The following is a 20669-nucleotide window of genomic DNA, read 5'->3' as shown; positions in this document are numbered from 1 at the left end:
GAACATTTTTTACTTTGTAGACTTCTACTTGCTTGTGGTAGGTAAGATTCACCAAATGCACATGAGTCAAGCACAAGCAAGCATATGGAAACCATTAAACAATTGGAGAAAGATTAAGAAATCATCAATTATAAGTAAGCTGTGTATAAATTTGACAAACTGATCCCTGAGATTTATCATGTAACCACTTTATGCACTAGTTCTTCCATAATTATGCATAAATTACTGTGCTGGCTTTACTAGATTTCTATTTTGCTAATGTTATGGATTTTGAGGTTTAAGGGTTTTTGTTTTTGTTTTGAGAGAGAGATAGAGAGAAAGCGAAAGCACGAGTGGGATGAGGGGCAGAGGCAGAAAGAGAATCTTAAGCAAGCTCCACACTCAGCATAGAGCCCAATGCAGGGCTGGATCTCACAACCCTGTAATTATGACCTGACCAAAATCAAGAGTTGGACGCTTAACTGACTGAGCCGCCGAGGTGCTCCTGAGGTTTTATTTTCATTAAAACTTAAAGAGGAGAGGTCCCTGGTGGCTCAGTCAGTTAAGGGTCTGCCTTCGGCTCAGGTCATGACCCTGACTCCCAGAACCAAGTCCCTGAGTTGATCTCCCTGCTCAGCAGGGAGTTTGCTTCTCCCTCTGACCCTCTCTCCCCCAATAAATAAAATCGTTAAAAAAAAAACTTAAAGAGGGAAGAAATAATACCTTCTATAAAACTGATGAGTAAATAGTTAATGCACCAGTCTTTTATAATTATATATTCTTTTAGAACTCAAATACACATCTTATGGACCATAACCATACTTTAGACTGACTGGATATCAGTGTAGTATGAGAAAAACAATCTGAACTCATTTGACAAATGCAGCACACCAATGAGTTCAGATCGAATTGGTTTTCTTGCCTAATGCTTTCAGCTTTTAGAACTTTTTGGAATTCAGAATTACATCTAAGATATTGTGAACCCATATACTCTACTGCTTCTCTCTCCTGTTTAACACATACTGCTCCTTCTATCTGGAATGCCCTTCTCTCCTTGCCCCACTGGCTAACTTAAATTTAGTCTTTAAACACCATCTATCCAGCGAACTTCAAAGTTGAATTGTCCACTGACCAATCCCCTGTAGACAACCCCCATCCTACAGTCCTGGACACTTGCAAAGTCCCTGGAACAGCCCGGAAAACTTGTGTGAGAATTGGGCTTAGGGAAACCCTATCCAGGGAAGCAATGCACAAGCAGTGTTAACGTTACATCTGTCAAATATCTGTTGAATGAAAGGTTTAAAATTTCTTAATATTGCTGCATGACACGAGAGACAGTGGGTGAGTGCACTCCTAAATGACTAAAATTTAGTGAGTTCTAAACTTCTTTTGACCACCCTCTTGAACCAAAGGCTCACAGATAAAACATAAATAGAAATTTTTGAAAAATGCTCATCTTTAGTATGTGAAATGCATACTGGCATTTTCTAGCCTATTATAATCAATTCCACTTTGTAGAAATACTGATTGAACCCCTAGAAATGGATCATCCCATACAGTTTGAAAGACTCCAAGCTAAACAATACGGGTTGACAAATGCTTACAAGCACTGTCAAACAAAGAACCAAAATGTAACTAAAATTGCAACCAAAATTTAGTTAGTTTTTCGCCATTTCCACTTTCATGTTGTTTCTCCCCATTTTTAGTAACTTGTTCGCCCAAGTAGGGGCAGGAATTCCTGTCCTAAAGTTGGATGACATCTGGCCAGAACCACAGGACGTGTGCTGAGACAGAAACCAGAGCAGGCGGCAATCTGGGAGTTGGGACTGTCTTAGCCAATTTTGGATATTTGGTCACCTTATCTGAGATTACATATAAACTCACCTGTTTCAGTTTCTCAGAAGGCAGTTTTTATAGTGTAATTTAAAAAGAATTTTTTTTGTGTTGTTTAACGGTTTGGGTTAATTTTAAACAAGGGTTTATGAAATGTGAGCTGGTGCCAGTAAATGTGGATCAATTGTTGCTTCCCTAGAGAAAGCAGTGGTGCTTTTAATAATATAGATCCTAGTAAAGTGTCTATATTTCTTTTGAGGACTTAAGAGGCAAAGCAAAAGATGGGTTGGATAGGGGTTTTTTCAGTGTGTATGTACACCAAATTGCACATGGCCTGAGTAAGAAAAAATTGTCCTTATTAGAGTCTTGTTTGTAAGAAACAGATCATTATTTAGGTACCATGAGAAGAAAAGGAGTTAATTATCTGAATATTGTATCATTTAGGATTAACACTATCTGCATGTGACAGAAATCCAAACTAGTGGTGGATAATAGTCTTGTCTTAAATAAGATAGTGTTTAACTCTTATAAAAGATAAAAGGCAGGCAATCTAAGCATGGCATGGCTCTATGGGGTCAAAGGACAGGGTTCTTGTCTGTTGCTTACTACTGGTGTTTCTGTCAATTCATTCAAATTCTAGAATGCTGAAAGTAGAAGGGAGGAGAAATGGCATGCCCCCTCTCTTTAAGAATATGTCCAGCAAATTGTACACATCGCATCCCCCTATAGCCCATTAAACAGAATATAATCACATGGCTGTACTTAGCTCCAGGGAATGTTGGGAAATATAGTCTTTATACCAGGAGACCATGTAGCCAGCTAAACAGTGGAAAGTCTCTTACATAGGAAGATGGCAAGGATAGATACTGGGAAAATAAGCAGATTCTCCCATAAGTATCCATGGCCTGGGATTAAAACAAAACAAAACAAAACAAAAAAACCTTCAGGCTCCATTTCTGCAGGCTTTGCCTCTCCTTCTCAAACAGTCTCTCCTTATCCTTTTTCCCCCTTATTCTTTAATCTAGGGCTAAAGGGAACTACAAAGAGCACTAGTCTACTCGGCTTAGTTGATTACTTGTTATATGGATGGCATGTGGATGGCTGGAACTAGAGCCAATCAAATCCTAACCACAAAGCTGGGAAATAGGCTCTATCCAGGAACCAGGAAGAGGGAAATGAATGCTGGGGAAGCAAGCAACAAATATCTTACCACAATGTCTAAAAGGCAGCACTAAATTAACTTGCTCAAATCAAAATTCTTAATTTCTCTCCCAAATTGCACCTCCAAATGCATTACCATCTACATAGTCATTTAAGCCGAAAACCTAAGTGTAATCATTGAGCTTCTTTCCCCCTCACTCCTCATATCCAGTCAGGACCTGCTACATATTATGCAGGACCCAATAAAAAATTAACATGCAGGGCCCCTTGTCGAAAATTAACATGCAGGGCCCCCTGTTATCACAAGATAACAGAAAATACGTATGTTGGTCTCTGTCCCCAGTTCCTGGCACATAGCTCCTGAAACCCATATCAATTCCTAAGTGATAAGAGCAGTACAAGCATCTTCTGTTCTAATGAGGTGACTTTGGGTAGGTTCCTGGATGGCTCCTGGATAAGGACTGGTCACTGGAAAGAGGGAGCATGATTAGAAGCTTGGGATTTTGAGTCCCAGCCTCATTCTCTTGAGAGAGGCGAAGGCTGAAAATGGATTTAATGATTAATCAATCATGCCAACATGATAAAGCCTCCATAAAGTCCTGAAAGTATGGGATTCAAGGAGCTTCCAAGTGGATGTACACATCCACACCAAGAGGGTGATGCACTCCAACTCCACGGGGACAGAACCTCCCAGACCTCACTCTAGGTATCTCTTCATCTGGTTGTTCACCCATCTCGTTTATCGTATCTTTGAATAAACCTGTAAATGTATGTATTTCCCTGAGTTCTGTGAGTCCCGCTAGCAAATTAAATGTACTCAAGGAGGGGGTCATTGAAACCTTTGATCTAGAGCCAGAGGGTCAGAAGCACAAACAATAACTAAGCTTGCAACTGGCATCTGAAGTGGTGGTGGGGAGAGGCAGGCTTACCCATGAGACCTGAGACTGTCTCCAGGTAGACAGTGTCAGAACTGAGTTGAATGGCAGGACATCCAGCTGGCATCAGAGGCTCGAACCCTACCCCCCCACACACACACACACATTTGGTGACTAGAAATGTCAGAAGTGGTTTGTGTTAGTAGGAAACTCACAGGAAAGAAATTCAAAGTAGAGGAGAACTGGGGTTTTCTCTACATAGGAAGGAAAAAAACTGAGATTTTCCTTTACATCTATGTGAAAGTTAATTTTATGCATCAACTTGACTGGGCCATGAAGTGCACAGACATTTGGTTAAGCATTATTCTGGGTTTGTCTCTGAGAATGTTTCTGGATGAGATTAACATGTGAATCAGTAGACAGAGTAAAGCAGATTGCTCTCTAATGTGGGTGGGCTCTATCTAATCAGTTGAGGGCCTGACTAGAACAAAAACAACAAAAAATATGAGGGACCTCCCTCTGCCTGACTGCTTGAGCTGAGACCTCAGTCTTTTCCTGCCCTTAAACTCAAACTGAAACTTCAGCTCTGCTTGGGTCTCAAGCCTGCCTGCTTCCACCATCAGCCCTCCTGGGTCTCGAGCTTACCAACTACCAATCTTGGGACTTCTCAACCTCCATAATTACACGTGCCAATTCCTTGTAAGAAATCTCTTTCTTTTCTCCTTCTCTCTCTTTCTCTCTCTCTCTTCCTCTCTCTCTCTCTCTCTCTCTCTCTCCCTATCCTACTAGTTCTGTTTCTCTGGAGAACCATACTACAACCTCCAAAACATTTCTTAAATTAGTAAACTTCTCTCCGTCTCCATGATGACATCTTGGATCTTTGGTCCTGGACTAAATGGTATTGGCCTCTTCACAAGTGTACCAGCCTTCACTTTTGCCCCTGCTTCAGTGGTGTTCAATCAGAGAAGCAGAACCACAAGAAAGGACACATACACACATAATACATATATAACAAACATATAATACATAACATATACAGATTATATATGATAAGTATTTACATAAAATATCACATATTTCAAATATAAAAAATATTTAAATGTACAAAACCATATATCACATATTTTATATAAAATATATTTAGATAAATATATTAAAATATATAAACATTTGACTCTAAGTGAAAAAAAATAAGAACAAAAAGTACAATATATTGAGCACCAAATATGCTGTAAGCATTCCATTACATATTTTATATTATACAGTAGAACGAATATAGGTTTTGGAGTCAAGACAAATATGGATTTGAAACCTACTCCTCAGGACACCTGGGTGGCTCAGCCAGTTAAGCATCTGCCTTCAGCTCAGGTCACGATCCCAGGGTCCTGAGATTGAGTCCTGCACTGGGCTCCTCACTCATCAAGGAGCCTGCTTCTCCCTCTGCCTGCCCCTCGCCCTGTTCATGCTCTTGCTCTCTCTCTGACAAATAAATACATAAATAAAATCTTGAAAATAAAAGAAAGAAACCTACTCCTGCACTCACTAGTTGCATGACTTTGACAAGTCAACTACACTCCAGGTCTTTATGTTTCCTAATTCATAAATAGAGACAAAAATATTTCCTTTCAAAGTTCTTGAGAAGATTAAGAAATTAGAAAGCAATCATAAGGATACTCACTGACCTGGAGAAAAGAATAGAAGACATCAGGTGGGGGCGCCTGGGTGGCACAGCGGTTAAGCGTCTGCCTTCGGCTCAGGGCGTGATCCCGGCGTTCTGGGATCGAGCCCCACATCAGGCTCCTCCGCTATGGGCCTGCTTCTTCCTCTCCCACTCCCCCTGCTTGTGTTCCCTCTCTCTCTGGCTGTCTCTATCTCTGTCAAATAAATAAATAAAATCTTTAAAAAAAAAAAAAGACATCAGGTGGACCCTTACTGCAGAGATAAAAGAGTTAAAAAAGAATCAGAGATGAAGAGTACAATCAACGAGATTGAAAACAGGCTTGATGCAACGAACAGCGGGCTGGAAGAGCAGGAGGAATGAATTAGTGACCCAGAAGACAAAATAATGGAAAATAATGAAGCTGAACAAAAGACAGAAAGAATTATGCAACAGGAGAAATGACTTAGGGAACTCAGTGATTCCATCAAACATAAGAACGTTCATATTATAGGACTCCCAAAAGAAGAAGCGAGAGAACAGGGGGCAGAAAATTTACTTGAAGAAATAATAGCTGAAAACTTCCCTAACCTAGGGAAGGAAACAGACATCCAGATCCAGGAGGCACAGAGAACTCCCATCAAAATCAACAAACGCAGGCAAACACCAAGACATTGTAATTAAATTTGCAAAATATAGTGATAAAGAAAAAATATTAAAAGCAGCTAGACAAAAAACATCCTTAACTTAAACTCTGTACAGGGGGGATGAAAGATTCCTATTATGACTGCTTCTTCTACTGAGTCAGGGTCCCTCAAAGATCTGAACGGGGGACTGCCTATTAAAACCCCTAGTGAACGCTACATGCCACGAGAAATAAAGTCATTTTAGAAGAAAAAGGATTTTCACATCCTCTGAAATATTAGAGGAATAACAGTTGGAATGTAGACAATGATTAATTATAAGTTTGCAGGATCCAGATTTAGGAATTTATGTGATGGCAAAGTTGCCAGTGCATCACTAGGGAACACTGGGTAGCTGAATGCTTAACAATAGCATTGTTAATGGCAATAATGCTTGGCAATGTGGTAAATGTCTGGATTTGTAAACCAGAATTTAGGCAATGTAACAGCTGGAAGGAGAAGTGACCTTTGCATTTGTGTTAAAACTTAAGAGGCTTTTGCCACAAAGCATCCCCACATTGCTGTTGGAAAGTAGTGTGGAAAATCAGGCTTGTTGGAGTTAAGTTGTTGTAGGAGGAATTTAAAGCAAAACATTACAGGAAAAGCTCAGAACTTCCTGTGAAAATCTGGATTATCCTCCTACTCCTTGCTTTTAAAGAAGTTATTCAAAGGGAGGAAGAGAGAAGATTATTCGGGGTTAGAGGTGAAGGTATCAGTGTAAACGTGCGGAGTGTGCACAGCTCAGCCCCCCAGGTTCAGATATTTAGTTCACATGGGTAGTCCACCCAACTACCAATGCTATAAGCATTCCATTACATATTTTATATGTACCCCACGCTATGGGGTAAGTGAGTTACTTACTCTGGGTCAGGGAACACACTGGAAAAAGCCCTAGGCCTGAACATGACTATTGAATTTTTATCTAGTTGGGAAGCCGGCTCCTAAACAAAAGATCAGTAGTATCTCACACATTTGCCCCTGCAATCTAGCAGCCACGAGAGGCAGATTTAATGCCCATAGCACTACATGGGGTTAGAGGCTGAGAAGAGAAACGCTTCCATCTGTTCTGGCTCTTGTAAGGATAAGTATTTTTTGGAGGAATGAAAAGAACTCAAGAAATTAAGATCCAGAAACAGGAGAGAGGTCACAGAGTCAGGCTCTCCTGACCCCATAAGCAAAAACGTTTGGTAGATACCACAGCTCTGCCCTCAGTCCTTGGTTGGCCTACACCCCAGTATTAATGTAGTAGGAGGGGTTTCTGTAATCAATGTGGGTCCAGAGGTCAGCCCCGACTCTAAGGGTGAACAAATGTGGTCAATGCCCTATGTTGAGAATCCCACCTGCTTTCAGGGTAACCTAGGAACCCCAGGGCTACTGAATTTCAACTAACACATGGGGAGTGGGTGGGGTAGGATGCTGCTGCCTAAACAGACCCAGAAATCCTATAGGCATTAGCACCAGTGGAGCTTTAGAGAAAATTTCTAGCAGACCTTCAAGAGACTGGGACTAGCCTGGAAGATGGATGTGGTCCAACAGCCTTAAGTAAAATACAGCGGTACTACATTTTACCTTCTGATCCCAACTCACCACTCCTCCCCTCCAGCCCCCGCCACCCCCTCTGAAGCCCTGTAGTAAAACATACAACAGTCTGCAAATATTTTTCTTGAGAAAATGTACGATGGGAAAGAGAGAATTTTATTCACCAAAAATCCTCTTAGAAAGGTTGTGCTGTCTTTGCTGGAAAAACTCTGATAATCCCTTGGGGGGTGGAAACTGACATTTGAGGGGTACAGGTTTTAATGGATTATCTACGGAGGCAAGTGGATGGTTTTATTGGTTGCTCCACAGAAAGAAGGGGGAGAGTGAGAGGAAAATAAGAGGGAGGATGAAAGCAGGAGATTTGAACTCTCTGCCAGGCCAATCACTTGTGGGCAGGAAGAGCTTTAGCAAGCATTAAAACTCAACTTCATAGTTTTTGCCTTTAAAATATTCCAAAGACATATGAAAGATGCTCAAAGTGTGGACTCCTTTCAAGTACAGTTATCTTGGATGCACTTGGTACTGGCTGGGGTGCTCTCAGCGCCCCCATCTTTTCAGTTGAAACCCTACCCCCTAGTGACCCTTGAATCCTCAGTGAGGTATTCTCTCTTTCTCTTTCTGTCACACACACACACACCACACACACACACACACCAGTATGAGTGGATATTTTTTCAGAAACTGATGAGGAGGGGCGCCTGGGTAGCGCAGTCGTTAAGCGTCTGCCTTCGGCTCAGGGCGTGATCCTGGCGTTCCTGGATCGAGTCCCACATCGGGCTCCTCGGCTAGGAGCCTGCTTCTTCCTCTCCCACTCCCCCTGCTTGTGTTCCCTCTCTCACTGGCTGTCTCTCTGTCACATAAATAAATAAAATCTTTAAAAAAAAAAAAAAAAAGAAACTGATGAGGAAGCTAAGTTCTACATTCAACATGTTTTGCTAAAAAAGAGATAGATAGCTCTAAAAGTTAAGAACTACTAAGGAGGACACACACACACTAGAAGCAAACTGTGAGAACAGGTATCATGAAGACTGTCACAGGCCACAGAACTGGATTTTCATCCAAGTTAACCAGATATGCAAGGAGTAGGAAGCCCCTAGCTGACAATGTGGCTATTCTAATTTTGCCACCGCTGTGTTGTCATCCATCTGACTTCTGAGTGAGTTTTCTACGACACAAATGGAAGAGTGCCATACCCGTGATCAAAATTCTTCAACACTCTCCCATTGCCTACGGAATTAAAATAAAGAAGAAAACAAGAAGACCTCTGCAAGGCATTTAAGGCTTTTCTCAGCCTCTTGCAAAGTGCCTGGTGAGCTGTAGCTGCTCTAAACACGAAATAAGCAGCCCTGGATCTCTCATTTCTATCAGGCTCCACTCAAAAATCACAGGACTGCTCAGGAAGGTCATCCCCGGCCACCTACTAAAATACCGACAAGCCCTCCCACCCAAATCTTCATAGCCCCCTTCTGTGCTTATTTTACATATTAGATATGATATAGTTTCCTTATTTAGTTTATTGCCTGTCTCCCTCCATAGGCATATAAATATATTAAAAAACTATAAATGAAAAATCTATGAAGATGGGAATTGTTGACTTTTTAATTTGTTTCCTACTCTATCTCCAGTACCTTAGAACAGGGCTTGGCACAAAGCAAGTGCTTAAAATACATGTTGGAAGGATGGGTGGGTGGATGGATAATTAAAGCCTCAGCTCAAAACAACCTCCACCTGAAGTCCCAGGCAGATTTAGACATCCCTCCTCCCCACTGATGCCCTGCACATATATTCTCTTATCGTATTATACTTCTTTGCATGTCGTTCTGAGCTGAAAACTACATTGAAGTCAGGGCCCTCGCCGTTTCATCTTCACAGGCTTACAAGTGAATCCTTTGTACTTTGTACATGACAGGTTATTGAATGAATGATTAATTATATCCCCATTTTAAAGATGAGGAAACTGAGATTTAGAAAGGTTAAATAACGTTTAAGGACACACACTAGTAAGTTGCAGAGGTAAGATATTAACACAAACATATGCCACGCCATTATTTTTCCTTGTCACTACTACCATCTCTCCCTACAATGTCCTAGCCTGCCCACACACTTTCTGTTTATCCATATTGAACCCACTGCTAAGTCCCAGTTCAACTCTCACCTATTCACTGAAATCTTCCTGATGACTTACTCATGGTAATTTCTCCCTTTTCCCCCCAGAAGGCTCCTGAGATGACTTTTGGGTAAATGGGGAAGGTTATAAGGTAGGGTATGTGGCCTTGGAGAATAGCTTATCCATGTCTCATCTGCGTTCCACACTCCAAATTCAGGATCTTGGTGCAAAGGCCTACTTATTTTGCAGGTAATGCGCCCTCCATTGGTTCCCAACCTCAGGTAATACTCTCTCATGGTCTGCGTATCTTTCCTGAGGATTTGTGTGGCTGGTGCTGGATGCAATTGTTTGCATGATTTGGTTGAGCTGAGCTCCCGGGAGAAGCTACAGAATGGAGCAAGTCTCCAAGAGTTATCTGAACACACAGTCCCTGAGGTTAGCACTTAGGACACGGAAGCTTTTTCCCCTCCTCTCTCTGTCTCTGCTTCTGTTGGAAATAAGGGCTTCAACCTTCCCCAAATGTCACCCCTCCAAGCTTGCTACATAATAATCCAATGCTTATTTCCTATTAGCCATTTCCTCATGTTGCCACATGGAAAATAGACGCTGACTTTTCATTGGCCCAACTTTTTCCTTTTTAAATAGAGGAACGTATACCAACATTAGAAATAACAGTTTTTGTTGTCAGTGGTTCTTGAAAAGTAACGCAAAAAGTTACTTACAGTTGAAAGAAAATGTGCTTGTGGTTACCAGTTCCCATGTCCTCATCTCTCAAGCTGAGACAGTTACAATCGGAACCTGCAAAAAGCCACAATAATTTTCCAATGTCTTTTGTACTAAAATCTTCTGTAGATACCTAAGCACCTTATACCTAATAATGTGCCACCCAAATCTGTAACTGGACTACTACGTTTAACCCTTAATAGTGTCCACATAAAATACTGAGACAGCTATAATTTGGGACAAGTAGCGAATTTAAAGTGAGGTCTGGTACTAGACTACCTGTGCTCAAATCCCACCTCCATCGTCTATCAGCCGTGTGACACTGAGTAAGTCTCTTAACGCCTCAATCTCATTTTCCTCCTTTTAAAATGAGATCTTATCACTTCATAAAGTTGTAATATAAAAAGGGTAATAAACGACAAAGCTATTTGAGGGCTTAGTACGCTCCAGGCACTATGTTGGGCACTTTACATCCTTGTTATCTAATTGTCAGCTATCTGAAGAAACAGCCTTCTTCACTCCTCTATTCTCTTCCCGGCGAAACTGCAGCGCGCGGTGAGCGGCGCCAGCGGGGGGCACCAACCTGTGGAGCCCCCTTTCACGCCCGACTCGCAGACTGCTCTGAGCGACGGCGGCCCTGGGGTGGGGGGGAGCCTGTTTCCAGCCGGACCGCGTCCCGGGGCGCTCCGGAGCGCCGCGCCTGCGCGCTCAGCCCGTCGCCGCGCCAGCCCTGCGGACGTGCGCTCGCTGCCTTCGCGGCGCCTGGGCCCGGAGATGCGCGCCTGCCCGGTCCGCGCCAGCTCCAGGTGCGTGAGGAAGGCTTGAGGAATCCGTGTGTGAGGTGCAGCGAGCCCCGGGAAGGGTCGGGCCTGCCTCGATCCCTCCAAGGTGCCCGGGGACCCGTAGCGGGGGCGCCACGACCTCGGCTCCCATTCCTTTCCCAGCTCCCCGCCTCCCGACTGCGTCTCTTGGGGAGCGGCAATCTGTGAGGAAGGCGCAGAAAGGATGCTTTCCCCCTGTTGCGGGTCGAATCGCATGTGACATTTTCCCCCTTGCTGCGGCCAAGGCCGTTTTCACCCTTGCCCTTCCTTTCGTGGTGTGGGATTTTGCAGTCTCTGGGCTCGACTCGACCCCCTAGGTGCTTACTGGTTGTGGGCGATTAGGGCGACGGCCGGACGTCAGGGCGCTCTGTCCATTGCTGCCCCTCTGGGACGGGAGGTGAGGATTTAAGAGCGTGGGCCAGGGGAGTGGGGCAGAAGCCGCCACCAAGAGGGAAAGGCTGTGATAAATGTTACCAGAGATTATTCCCCAGCTGGAAGTGGTCCAAGGTTCTTTCAGGTCTTTCGTCTCTTGTTCATTTGCTTTTGTGATGTCCTCACTTCGCTCTTACGGTGATCGCTAATAAAAAGCCAACAGGCTTGCAGCCGGGAAGCGTCCTTGGAATTTTTTTAAATTGGTTTCCACAGTCTTCCAGCAGAGTGTATCTTGCAGTCAGAATAATCTTCAGGTTGAACCGCTGAGATTTACTATTTTACTTTTTATTTTCAGTGTAACAGGAAAAAGTACACGGTGTTGGCTTTGTTGTTTTTGTTTTGTTTTTGTTTTAATATTACGAACAACAAAAAATCAATTGAGAGCACAAAGAATCAGTCGAAGTGGGATTTGGAGCTCTATCAAATTAATCTGCACCTTGTGGAAGTACATATGGGACGCACTTGGAGCACTGGGGATCCCTGAGCTATCACTTATAAATAGCAGATGAGATCACTTGTTGCCACTAATGGTTCTAGCAATACAGGGCTCCCAGTCAGTGCTCTCCCACATGGTGTGAAGGCAAACGACAACAGTATCCGGTCTTGGTGGTAGTTGATCAGCCATAGACACTTTTTGGCCAAGAACTATAGGTAGTCAATTCCCGTTCTAATCAGAGATGGTTGTGGTGTGTGCTTCTAGTATGGAACTTTTTTCGAGATTATTCCATAAGAACTATTAAAGAGAAGGAAAAATATACAGTAGGAATTGAGGAGGTCTGCTCCAGACCAAAATCCTTTGTGTGATCTTCAGGCCTGACTGTAGACAATTGTGTGGATTGGCTGGCCAGCCTTAGTGGGGGAAACTGCCCTCCTCACACCAGACTTGTGCATGGCCAGTGTATTGCAGTTTTCTGGAGGGAGTTGCAGTCAAGGACTCACCCCTTTCCCGCTGCTACCCATGCTTTATACTAGACTGCATTGTTGGCTCAGTTACCTCCATTCAGATCTTGGCAGGGGTACTTCCCAGGCCCCTCGTTCTCTACCAAGACCTCCTTGGGGGTTGGGGGCAGGGCTTGCTTAAGGTACTTTTCTCAGCTTTAACTCAGGACCTTTCCACTCCCAGACCTTCCTTTTCTTCTGGCCCGCAGGTCCACAAAGAGGCAGAAGCCTTTTGTTCTGGCCTCCTCTGCAGGGAGATGATTGTGTGCACTGCATTCATCTGATCCTCACCTAGTGTAGTTCTGTTTAATGGACCCTGGGGAACCAGTACTTGTTTTGCCTCATGCTTGCACTGTGGCAGTAAGTGAATAAAGGCTTGATTATTATTTTCATTTTGGCTCTTTGTCCTAATTGACCACCTCGACACCTGATAGTTTGACAGGAATGAAATAAATTGCCAAATTCTTGGCAATTTAATGGATTCATGACTTAATTTGAATCCTCATAACTGTTGGGGTGTTAGCATGTTTAGGGATTTGGAGGTTGTTCACCAGTAATTTCTCTAACTCAGTGTAGTGAAAAAGCATATGAATAGCACCAACAGTGGATTGTTGCTAACATGGATATCTGGGTTATATGGTATATTTTATAAATTATTATAGTGGCTTGGAGTCAGATTCTTTTATTTATTTATTTTTTTTTTTTTTTAAAGATTTTATTTATTTATTTGACAGAGATAGAAACAGCCAGCGAGAGAGGGAACACAAGCAGGGGGAGTGGGAGAGGAAGAAGCAGGCTCATAGCGGAGGAGCCTGATGTGGGGCTCGATCCCATAACGCCGGGATCACGCCCTGAGCCGAAGGCAGATGCTTAACCACTGTGCCACCCAGGCGCCCCCAGATTCTTTTATTTAAATAGACTTGTGTGACTTATCCGTTTGGCCTCTAATTACATTTTTGGTAAATATTTCCGGGTTATATGGGCCAAGTGAAGAAAATTAGATACTGTTGCTTTCCTTAGTAATCCTGCCTCATCCTATGGGCCCCAATCTTACCTAATGGATTACTTGGTTACTTTGAATAAAGTGATTGATTTGTTGTGGGTTCCTCTGTCTAGTGTTGTGTGAAGAGATATACCAGGAACAGCTTTCACAGACATTCTTACCTCTTTCTACAGAAGTTTCACAAAACAGTATTCATCTTTATGTAATGCAATCTGATATTTTCTACTCTTTATTAAACAAAACTGCTGTTGATTTCACAATGCATTAACGGTAGCAACATGCAGTTGTGTTTTTCTTTTTTTTTTTTTTTTTTTTTTTTGCAGTTGTGTTTTTCAACACTGAAAAACACTGATAAAGCAACTACTAGAGATACTTGTTCAATAAATGAATGTTTTTGTTTCTAATTCACATTGCTGAAGAGAACCACAGTGGGTGTGTTTGTGGGTGTGTTTGTGATTTGTATTTAAGGTGTCTTCTAGGAGAAGACAGTAAATAGCAAATAGCATATATGTTGGATGTTTGCCACATTAGCTGACAAAAGAACACTGAGTTTCCGGTAGATTTATCAACTTTCTGATCTCCACTAGAAGATACAACATTAGAATCAGAGAGGTAGAGCAGCTTTTTTTTTTTTTTTAAGTCTCCGACTCCTTCATTTTAAAGTAAATGCAATAGTAGAAGAAGGGTGAGAAGAAAATTGGTTTCTCTGATAAAAGAGAAGATAAGGTATACAGTTTTTGTAAAAATGCCCAGTAAACTTTTGCATGTGTCCTAAAGAGTTATATTAGGGAAAGCATATTTATCTTTATATGAATTCCAAGACCAAAATGATCCTTTTATTATATTGTCTGAACAGGGAACCACACTTAACTTTCAGTTACTTAGCCATCGATAAGAAATATAAGTAGCCAATTTGCCTTATTACCTCTGTATCTGTCCTTCAGGAATTCCACGACAAAATGCAAAGGGGGAATACAAAGAACTATAAATTTAGTTAGTATGTTTATTTCTTAGTTAGAAACTTTTAAAATATATTATGTAGACAAGGATAAAATTTTAAAATTTGATTAGCGTTGAGCTAAGTAATACCTCCCGTTTGTGTATGGCTTCACGGTTCTCCAACACATTTAGACCCATTATTTCCATTGATTCTCACAACTTGATGTGGTAGGCAGCCAGGCATTTTCCCCATTTTAGAGATGAAGAATCTGTTTCCTTTTTTCTGCCACTGAGATCATATGGTAGCAAATCAGAACTAGAATCCAGGTTATCTGGGGCATATTCTCCCAGTTGTCCATGTTGTCTTTGTTGGTCCAAAGAAGTAATTAAAAGTAAATACTGTTAATGATGTGGCTAAGAAATCCAGCCTTGGTAACTGAAACATTCTCTCAGATCATACCCATGGTATGCTATAATTAAATGCACATACATCTTATTTTTAGTTTTGTATTTTAATTCTTACACTCCTTACCTTTCCAGCTTAATTTTTTTAAAAATGACAAAGCGGGACACCTGGATGGCTTAGTTGGTTGAGTGTCCAGCTTGATTTTGGCTCAGGTCATGATTTCAGGGTCATGAGGTGGAGCCCCACATCGGGCTCTGTGCTGAGGGTGGAGCCTACTGAGATTCTCTTCCTCTCCCACTGCCCCTCCCCACCCTGACCCGCACACAGGCTTTCTCTCTCTCTCTTAAAAATGAATAAATAAATAAATAATGACAAAGCAACTAAATACTGATGATGCTACTTAATAGAGAACTAGGAAAATTGGAATTGAAAGGTCTAATGTTAAGAAATTCAACTCATCCCCCTTTTAATGTATTATCTCAGTTTATTAGAAATATAGCTTAAAATTATATAGGTTTTTAGAGATTTATTTATTTATTTATTTTATTTATTTATTTATTTTATTTATTTTTTTTTTTTTAAGTAAGCTCTACACCCAACATGGGGCCTGAACTCATGATCCTGAGATCAAGAGTTGTTTGCTCTACCAACTGAGCCAGCCAGGCACCCCTAGAAATTTCTTTTAAAGACTCATCATTTCTGTGTGTGAAGTTAGTTTTATGATTCTAAAGTATTCATCTAAAATGGTTATTAGCTTAGTTTTAAACATAGAAAAAGTCCAGGTTCCCCTATACCCTTAATATCTTAACCAAAGGATAACTTAAATTATTTCTTTTCATATGAATAAATAATTTTTAAATTAATACATTTTTATTTTTAATTTTTAGACATCTGTGGAGTTTAAGAACATGGAGTTCATCAGAGTATATCACTGAAGAATATGATGGCTGAAAACAATTTAAAAATGCTAAAGATTCAACAGTGTGTAGTAGCCAACAAACTACCTAGAAACAGGCCATATATTTGCAATATTTGCTTCAAGCACTTTGAAACACCATCAAAATTAGCTAGGCATTATCTCATTCATACTGGTCAAAAGCCGTTTGAATGCGATGTGTGTCATAAAACCTTTAGGCAACTGGTTCATCTGGAGAGACATCAGCTAACTCATAATCTGCCTTTTAAATGTAGTATTTGTCAACGCCACTTTAAAAATCTGAAGACGTTTGTGAAGCACCAACAACTTCATAATGAAACCTACCAGAATGATGTTAAACAGGTCAGAAGATTGTTGGAGGCCAAGCAAGAAAAGCCAGTATATGGGATGTATCATACTTTTGCTACAGAGGAAAGATGGGCATTACACCCATGCTCTAAGTCTGATCCTACATACAGCCCTACAAAGAAAAGAAAGAATATTCATGCATGTACAATCTGTGGCAAGATGTTTCCATCACAATCAAAACTTGATAGGCATGCACTTATTCATACTGGTCAGAGGCCTTTTAAGTGTGTCTTGTGCGGTAAATCTTTCCGACAGTCAACTCATTTAAAAATTCATCAACTTACACATTCAGAAGAAAGACCTTTTCAATGTTGTTTTTGTCAAAAAGGATTTAAGATTCAAAGCAAACTTCTGAAGCATAAACAAATCCATACCAGGAATAAGACCTTTCAGACTGTTTCATTAAAGGTAAAGAGTCCAGAATCATGCCCCCTGCCTAATAAATTAAATGCAAAGCAGGATGGTTTTGAAAATGGTGATATAGGTGAATCTGAGGAGAATAATCAACTTGATGTCCACTCTATTTATATCGTCCCTTTTCAGTGTCCGGAGTGTGAAGAGTGTTTTGAATCAGAGCAGATTCTCAGTGGACACAAGTGTTTTCCTTCCAGAGGTGGCAAAATTCCAAGCAGGCTCAAAAGAAACTACAACTATAAAACCATTGTGAAAAAGATCTTGGCTAAACTTAAACGTGCTGGGGGTAAGAAATTAGATAATTTCCGATCTGAGAAAAAAGTATTTAAAAACAATTTCTTGAAAAATTGTGATCTTATTTCTGGTGAGCAGAGTCCTGAACAAACCCAGAGAACATTTATGGGTTCTCTTGGCAAACATGGAACATATAAGACAGTTGGCAATAAAAAGAAGAAAACATTGACTTTGCCATTTTCTTGGCAAAAGCACTTCCAGAGCCAAAATATGGGTAAAAATTTGAAAGGTATCCTTAAAACAGAAAACATGTTAACTATAGATAATTCAATGAATAATAAAGATGTATCTATCTATGGTTCATCAGGTGAGGAATTCTTTGATAACTGTGAAGTGCTTCAGTGTGGTTTTTCAGTTCCAAGTGAAAACATCCATACTGGACATAAGATGTGTCCTTGTGACAAATGTGAGAAAGTGTTTCCTTCTATATCCAAACTACAAAGACACTATTTAATTCATACTGGACAGAGGCCTTTTGGCTGTAATGTTTGTGGGAAATCTTTTAGACAGTCAGCTCACTTAAAAAGACACAAATTAACTCATATTGATAAAATTCCTTATAGAAGATCTCTCTGCCAGGAATTTGAAAATTTGAACCAACTTCTCATTCATCCAGGTGATAATGTTAACTATAATGCTTCCCAACAATGTCAGACTCTTGGTTTCCAAAAATATGAGGTGTCAGAGTCAGATCAAATACCAGAAATAAAAGTTAAGGCAGAATCAGAGGATTTCATTCTTAGTACCCCCTACAGGAACAGGCAGCCTTATCTCTCTAGTACACTTCTGCAGTCAGAGCAGAGCCAACACAGTCATTGTTGTAGTTATTCAGGGCGTGCAGAGAGGAATGATGGCCTCCTTTACCAATGCAGCGTTTGTTCCAAAAGTTTTAGATCTCCATCTAAACTGGAAAGACACTATCTAATTCATGCAGGGCAGAAGCCATTTGAATGCTCAGTTTGTGGCAAAACATTCAGACAGGCTCCTCACTGGAAGAGACATCAACTTACTCACTTTAAGGAATGACCGACCACAAGATAAAGTGGTTCTCAAATTCAGTTATGTAACTGACAGAACCAGTAACACATTTGTGGTCTCTCTGGTGATCTTGTTCTTAAAGCCTGTGTCATTTAAAACGTATTTTCATTAAAAGGCCTTCCTTAGGTTGAGTGATTTCATAGGCAGTTGCTTGTCCAGCAAGTAAGAGCCAAGATACATAGAAAATTAATACAATGTTTTAGGAACAGCCAAATTAATTTTTAGAAGAACATGGTTTGATGCCATACAGTAAGCATTTATTTTAATATATACTTCGGCTATGCTGAAAATGTAAATCCATGATACGGTACAATAACTCAATTCATTCATTTTTTAAAGGAATTATTCCTTAATGTATGCCATCTCCTTTTAGATATACTCAAACGACTGATAGGTAAAAATTGGGTTTTGGCTGCAGCAAATAACCCCACTACATTTTATTTATTTTATGTTTCACATGAAAGCATAATTTTGTCCACCTATGGCTCAAATTCCTTTGCGGCATTTTTTCTTGTAGGTTTAAAAACTGAAGGCAGTAAAAGTGAAAATGGATGAGAAAATCATGGCATTATTTTCATTGGTCTTTTGCAAGCTATTTATTCTTAGGACTCTGGTAGCTTCACCTCCTTTTCCACAGAGGATTAGAGTTTGTTTTTGGCCAACCTGTTGTTGTCTTTCCCAAAAGATCTGAAAGTAGGAGAGAGACTAGGGTGCACCTGTACACATTTATCATGTTTACTTATCAGGAATATTGTCCAAGTGCCATAATCTTTTTGATGATATGTATGCAGTATTATCTTTTCAGAAGAATAAATGAAATTCATCTATTTACTAAATGGTTGACAACAGTTGTATAGACTTTAGACTCACCTATAGACCTGAATCTCCACAAGACTTCTATTTTGCTTCAGTAAAACTTTGTTTTAATGCCTCTTGAATTGAATGGTCCTGTGACTTAACTAAATCTATTCTGTTAAGTTTGATCAAATGGCAGTGACTAGGTCTAGCTCTAGTGTTTAATTCCATGTTTCTTGCAAGACTCTAATGCTAAAGAATGTTATTTTGATCCTTAGCAAATTGTTTTGATTGGTAAGGTAATTATTCCCATATAGGAATAAAGTGGTTATGGAATTGAGGGTATCGTTCTAAACAGCACTGTCATGATTGGGAAATACTGAATCTTAAGCTATAAAAGACATAATCACAAATTGTCCTTTGTATTTGCCATTTTTTAATAAAATCTTTAAAGATGACATTTCTTAGTAATAAAATAACCATTATCTTTCAAGAGAAGAACATGTGGGTGTTTGTCCCAGCACACTTAAATATAGTGACAAGCCCTCTGTTGAGGATGGATAAATAAACATTCTTTGCATTGTAAGCTCTTTGTCATACTCTAAGAATTGTCTTTGTGTAGAAGGAGGGGGAAGGAGAGGTTGGTACCTTCTTTTTCAAGTGCGTTTTGAGAAACTTGGGTTTAATAGGATTAATTAGATTAATACAGATAAAATGCCCAATGATGTATAAATGTGCAGGAGAATCATATGTTTTAAAGAATAATTTTTCTTAGGTTTCCTCCAGATATGTTCCTCCAGTGCAAGCAAGATGATGGTTTACAGAATTTGCTTTACACAAAACATGTCAAGAACATAACCTATTACATAAAAGCAAAGAATAATTAGTTCATATTTTCCAAGAATATAGGTTCAAGGATTTTTTGTTTAAAATTATGTATTTGGGGATTTTCTAAAGCTATTTATGTAATTTTATTTGAATAAATGTCTCATTCAGTCCTTTCCCAACCCAAACAGGGAGAGTCCTAACAGTGTTGTGCTTGTATGATTATTAGACTTTATTTGCTTAAGTGATACTACTATACTTTTTTTTTTTTGGCCCATGCCTTTTTAAGCTGTTTCATATTGAAAGTTGGAATATTGTAAAAATTTTGTCAAAGATGTACTGTAGTGCTATTTGAAGTACCTGTAACAAAATCCTTATTTACCTTTATCCCTGCAAGCTTCTTGTGGAAACTTTATAGGAATGAAAATAAACTGTATACATCCATGATAAGAAAATTAAACATTAGATGTTAAATGATGATTTGCTGCATGCTAGAACTGTTAGTATTGTTGAATCAATCACTTTGGTTTTCTGAAAAAATAAACTTTATAAATATCTTTAAAGAGATTTATTAAAATTTTTTGTTTGGGTGATTCCAAGCTGTAGCATGATTTCTTACTGAAGTAGTTTCATTGGCTGAGTTAGTGGAACCAACAATTTTAGGACAAAATGTGTGTGTGTTGAAGGAAAGTGGATGGTGGTTAAGAGTCTTGAAGAATTTAAATTTCAGAGCATTTTAAAAATAAACTTTCAAATTACACAATTTGGACTTTTTTTTTTTAATAGAAGGTAAAATCGTAATACTGGACTGAGGTACTGATTGCCAAACACTTTACTGGACCGACTCCAATCTACCTTCTACACTGAATTTCCTAATATGGATATTTAATCATCTCCCTTTTACTTTTTCTTTTGAGTACA

At 40.1% G+C, this 20669-nt stretch overlaps 2 protein-coding genes across 5 annotated transcripts; one reads left to right on the top strand and one right to left on the bottom strand.

The window, feature by feature from the left end:
• Positions 1-5532: 5532 nt before the first annotated feature.
• LOC130542489 (uncharacterized) lies at positions 5533-11594 on the bottom strand. Its single transcript, XM_057306153.1, has 3 exons — positions 11141-11594; positions 10557-10632; positions 5533-5722 (listed from the first exon to the last, which is right to left on the bottom strand). The coding sequence occupies exons 1-3, from the start codon at positions 11592-11594 to the stop codon at positions 5641-5643; spliced, it is 612 nt and encodes a 203-aa protein (XP_057162136.1). The 3' UTR covers positions 5533-5640.
• ZNF770 (zinc finger protein 770) lies at positions 11236-20311 on the top strand. Of its 4 annotated transcripts, none has more exons than XM_026480067.4 (3): positions 11254-11363; positions 15985-16790; positions 16926-20311. In XM_026480067.4, exons 2-3 carry the CDS (start codon positions 16038-16040, stop codon positions 18114-18116), a joined length of 1944 nt encoding a protein of 647 aa, XP_026335852.1. In that variant the 5' UTR covers positions 11254-11363; positions 15985-16037; the 3' UTR covers positions 18117-20311. The 4 variants fall into 4 exon arrangements, with proteins under 4 accessions (XP_026335851.1, XP_026335852.1, XP_048074774.1 ...); XM_048218817.2 differs by lacking the exon at positions 11254-11363 and adding an exon at positions 12944-13109; XM_026480066.4 differs by having other exon boundaries at positions 11236-11363; positions 15985-20311.
• The last annotated feature ends 358 nt before the right edge of the window (positions 20312-20669 follow it).

The sequence above is a fragment of the Ursus arctos genome, unplaced genomic scaffold (genome assembly GCF_023065955.2).
Source record: "Ursus arctos isolate Adak ecotype North America unplaced genomic scaffold, UrsArc2.0 scaffold_36, whole genome shotgun sequence".
Taxonomy (NCBI): Eukaryota; Metazoa; Chordata; class Mammalia; order Carnivora; family Ursidae; genus Ursus; species Ursus arctos.
Note: the sequence above shows the minus strand (reverse complement) of the source record. Positions and strands in the feature narration are given on the sequence as shown.

What these genes read in the sequence shown, in the direction of transcription:
- LOC130542489 (XM_057306153.1), bottom strand. Translation starts at nt 11,594, where the DNA reads ATGCGATTCGACCCGCAACAGGGGGAAAGCATCCTTTCTGCGCCTTCC. An exon ending in CGTGAAAGGGGGCTCCACAG is followed by an intron (nt 10,633 to 11,140) that starts GTTGGTGCCCCC and finishes GGCTTTTTGCAG; the next exon opens with GTTCCGATTGTAACTGTCTC. An exon ending in AAGCACATTTTCTTTCAACT is followed by an intron (nt 5,723 to 10,556) that starts GTAAGTAACTTT and finishes TTTATTTGACAG; the next exon opens with AGATAGAGACAGCCAGAGAG.
- ZNF770 (XM_026480066.4), top strand. Translation starts at nt 16,038, where the DNA reads ATGATGGCTGAAAACAATTTAAAAATGCTAAAGATTCAACAGTGTGTA.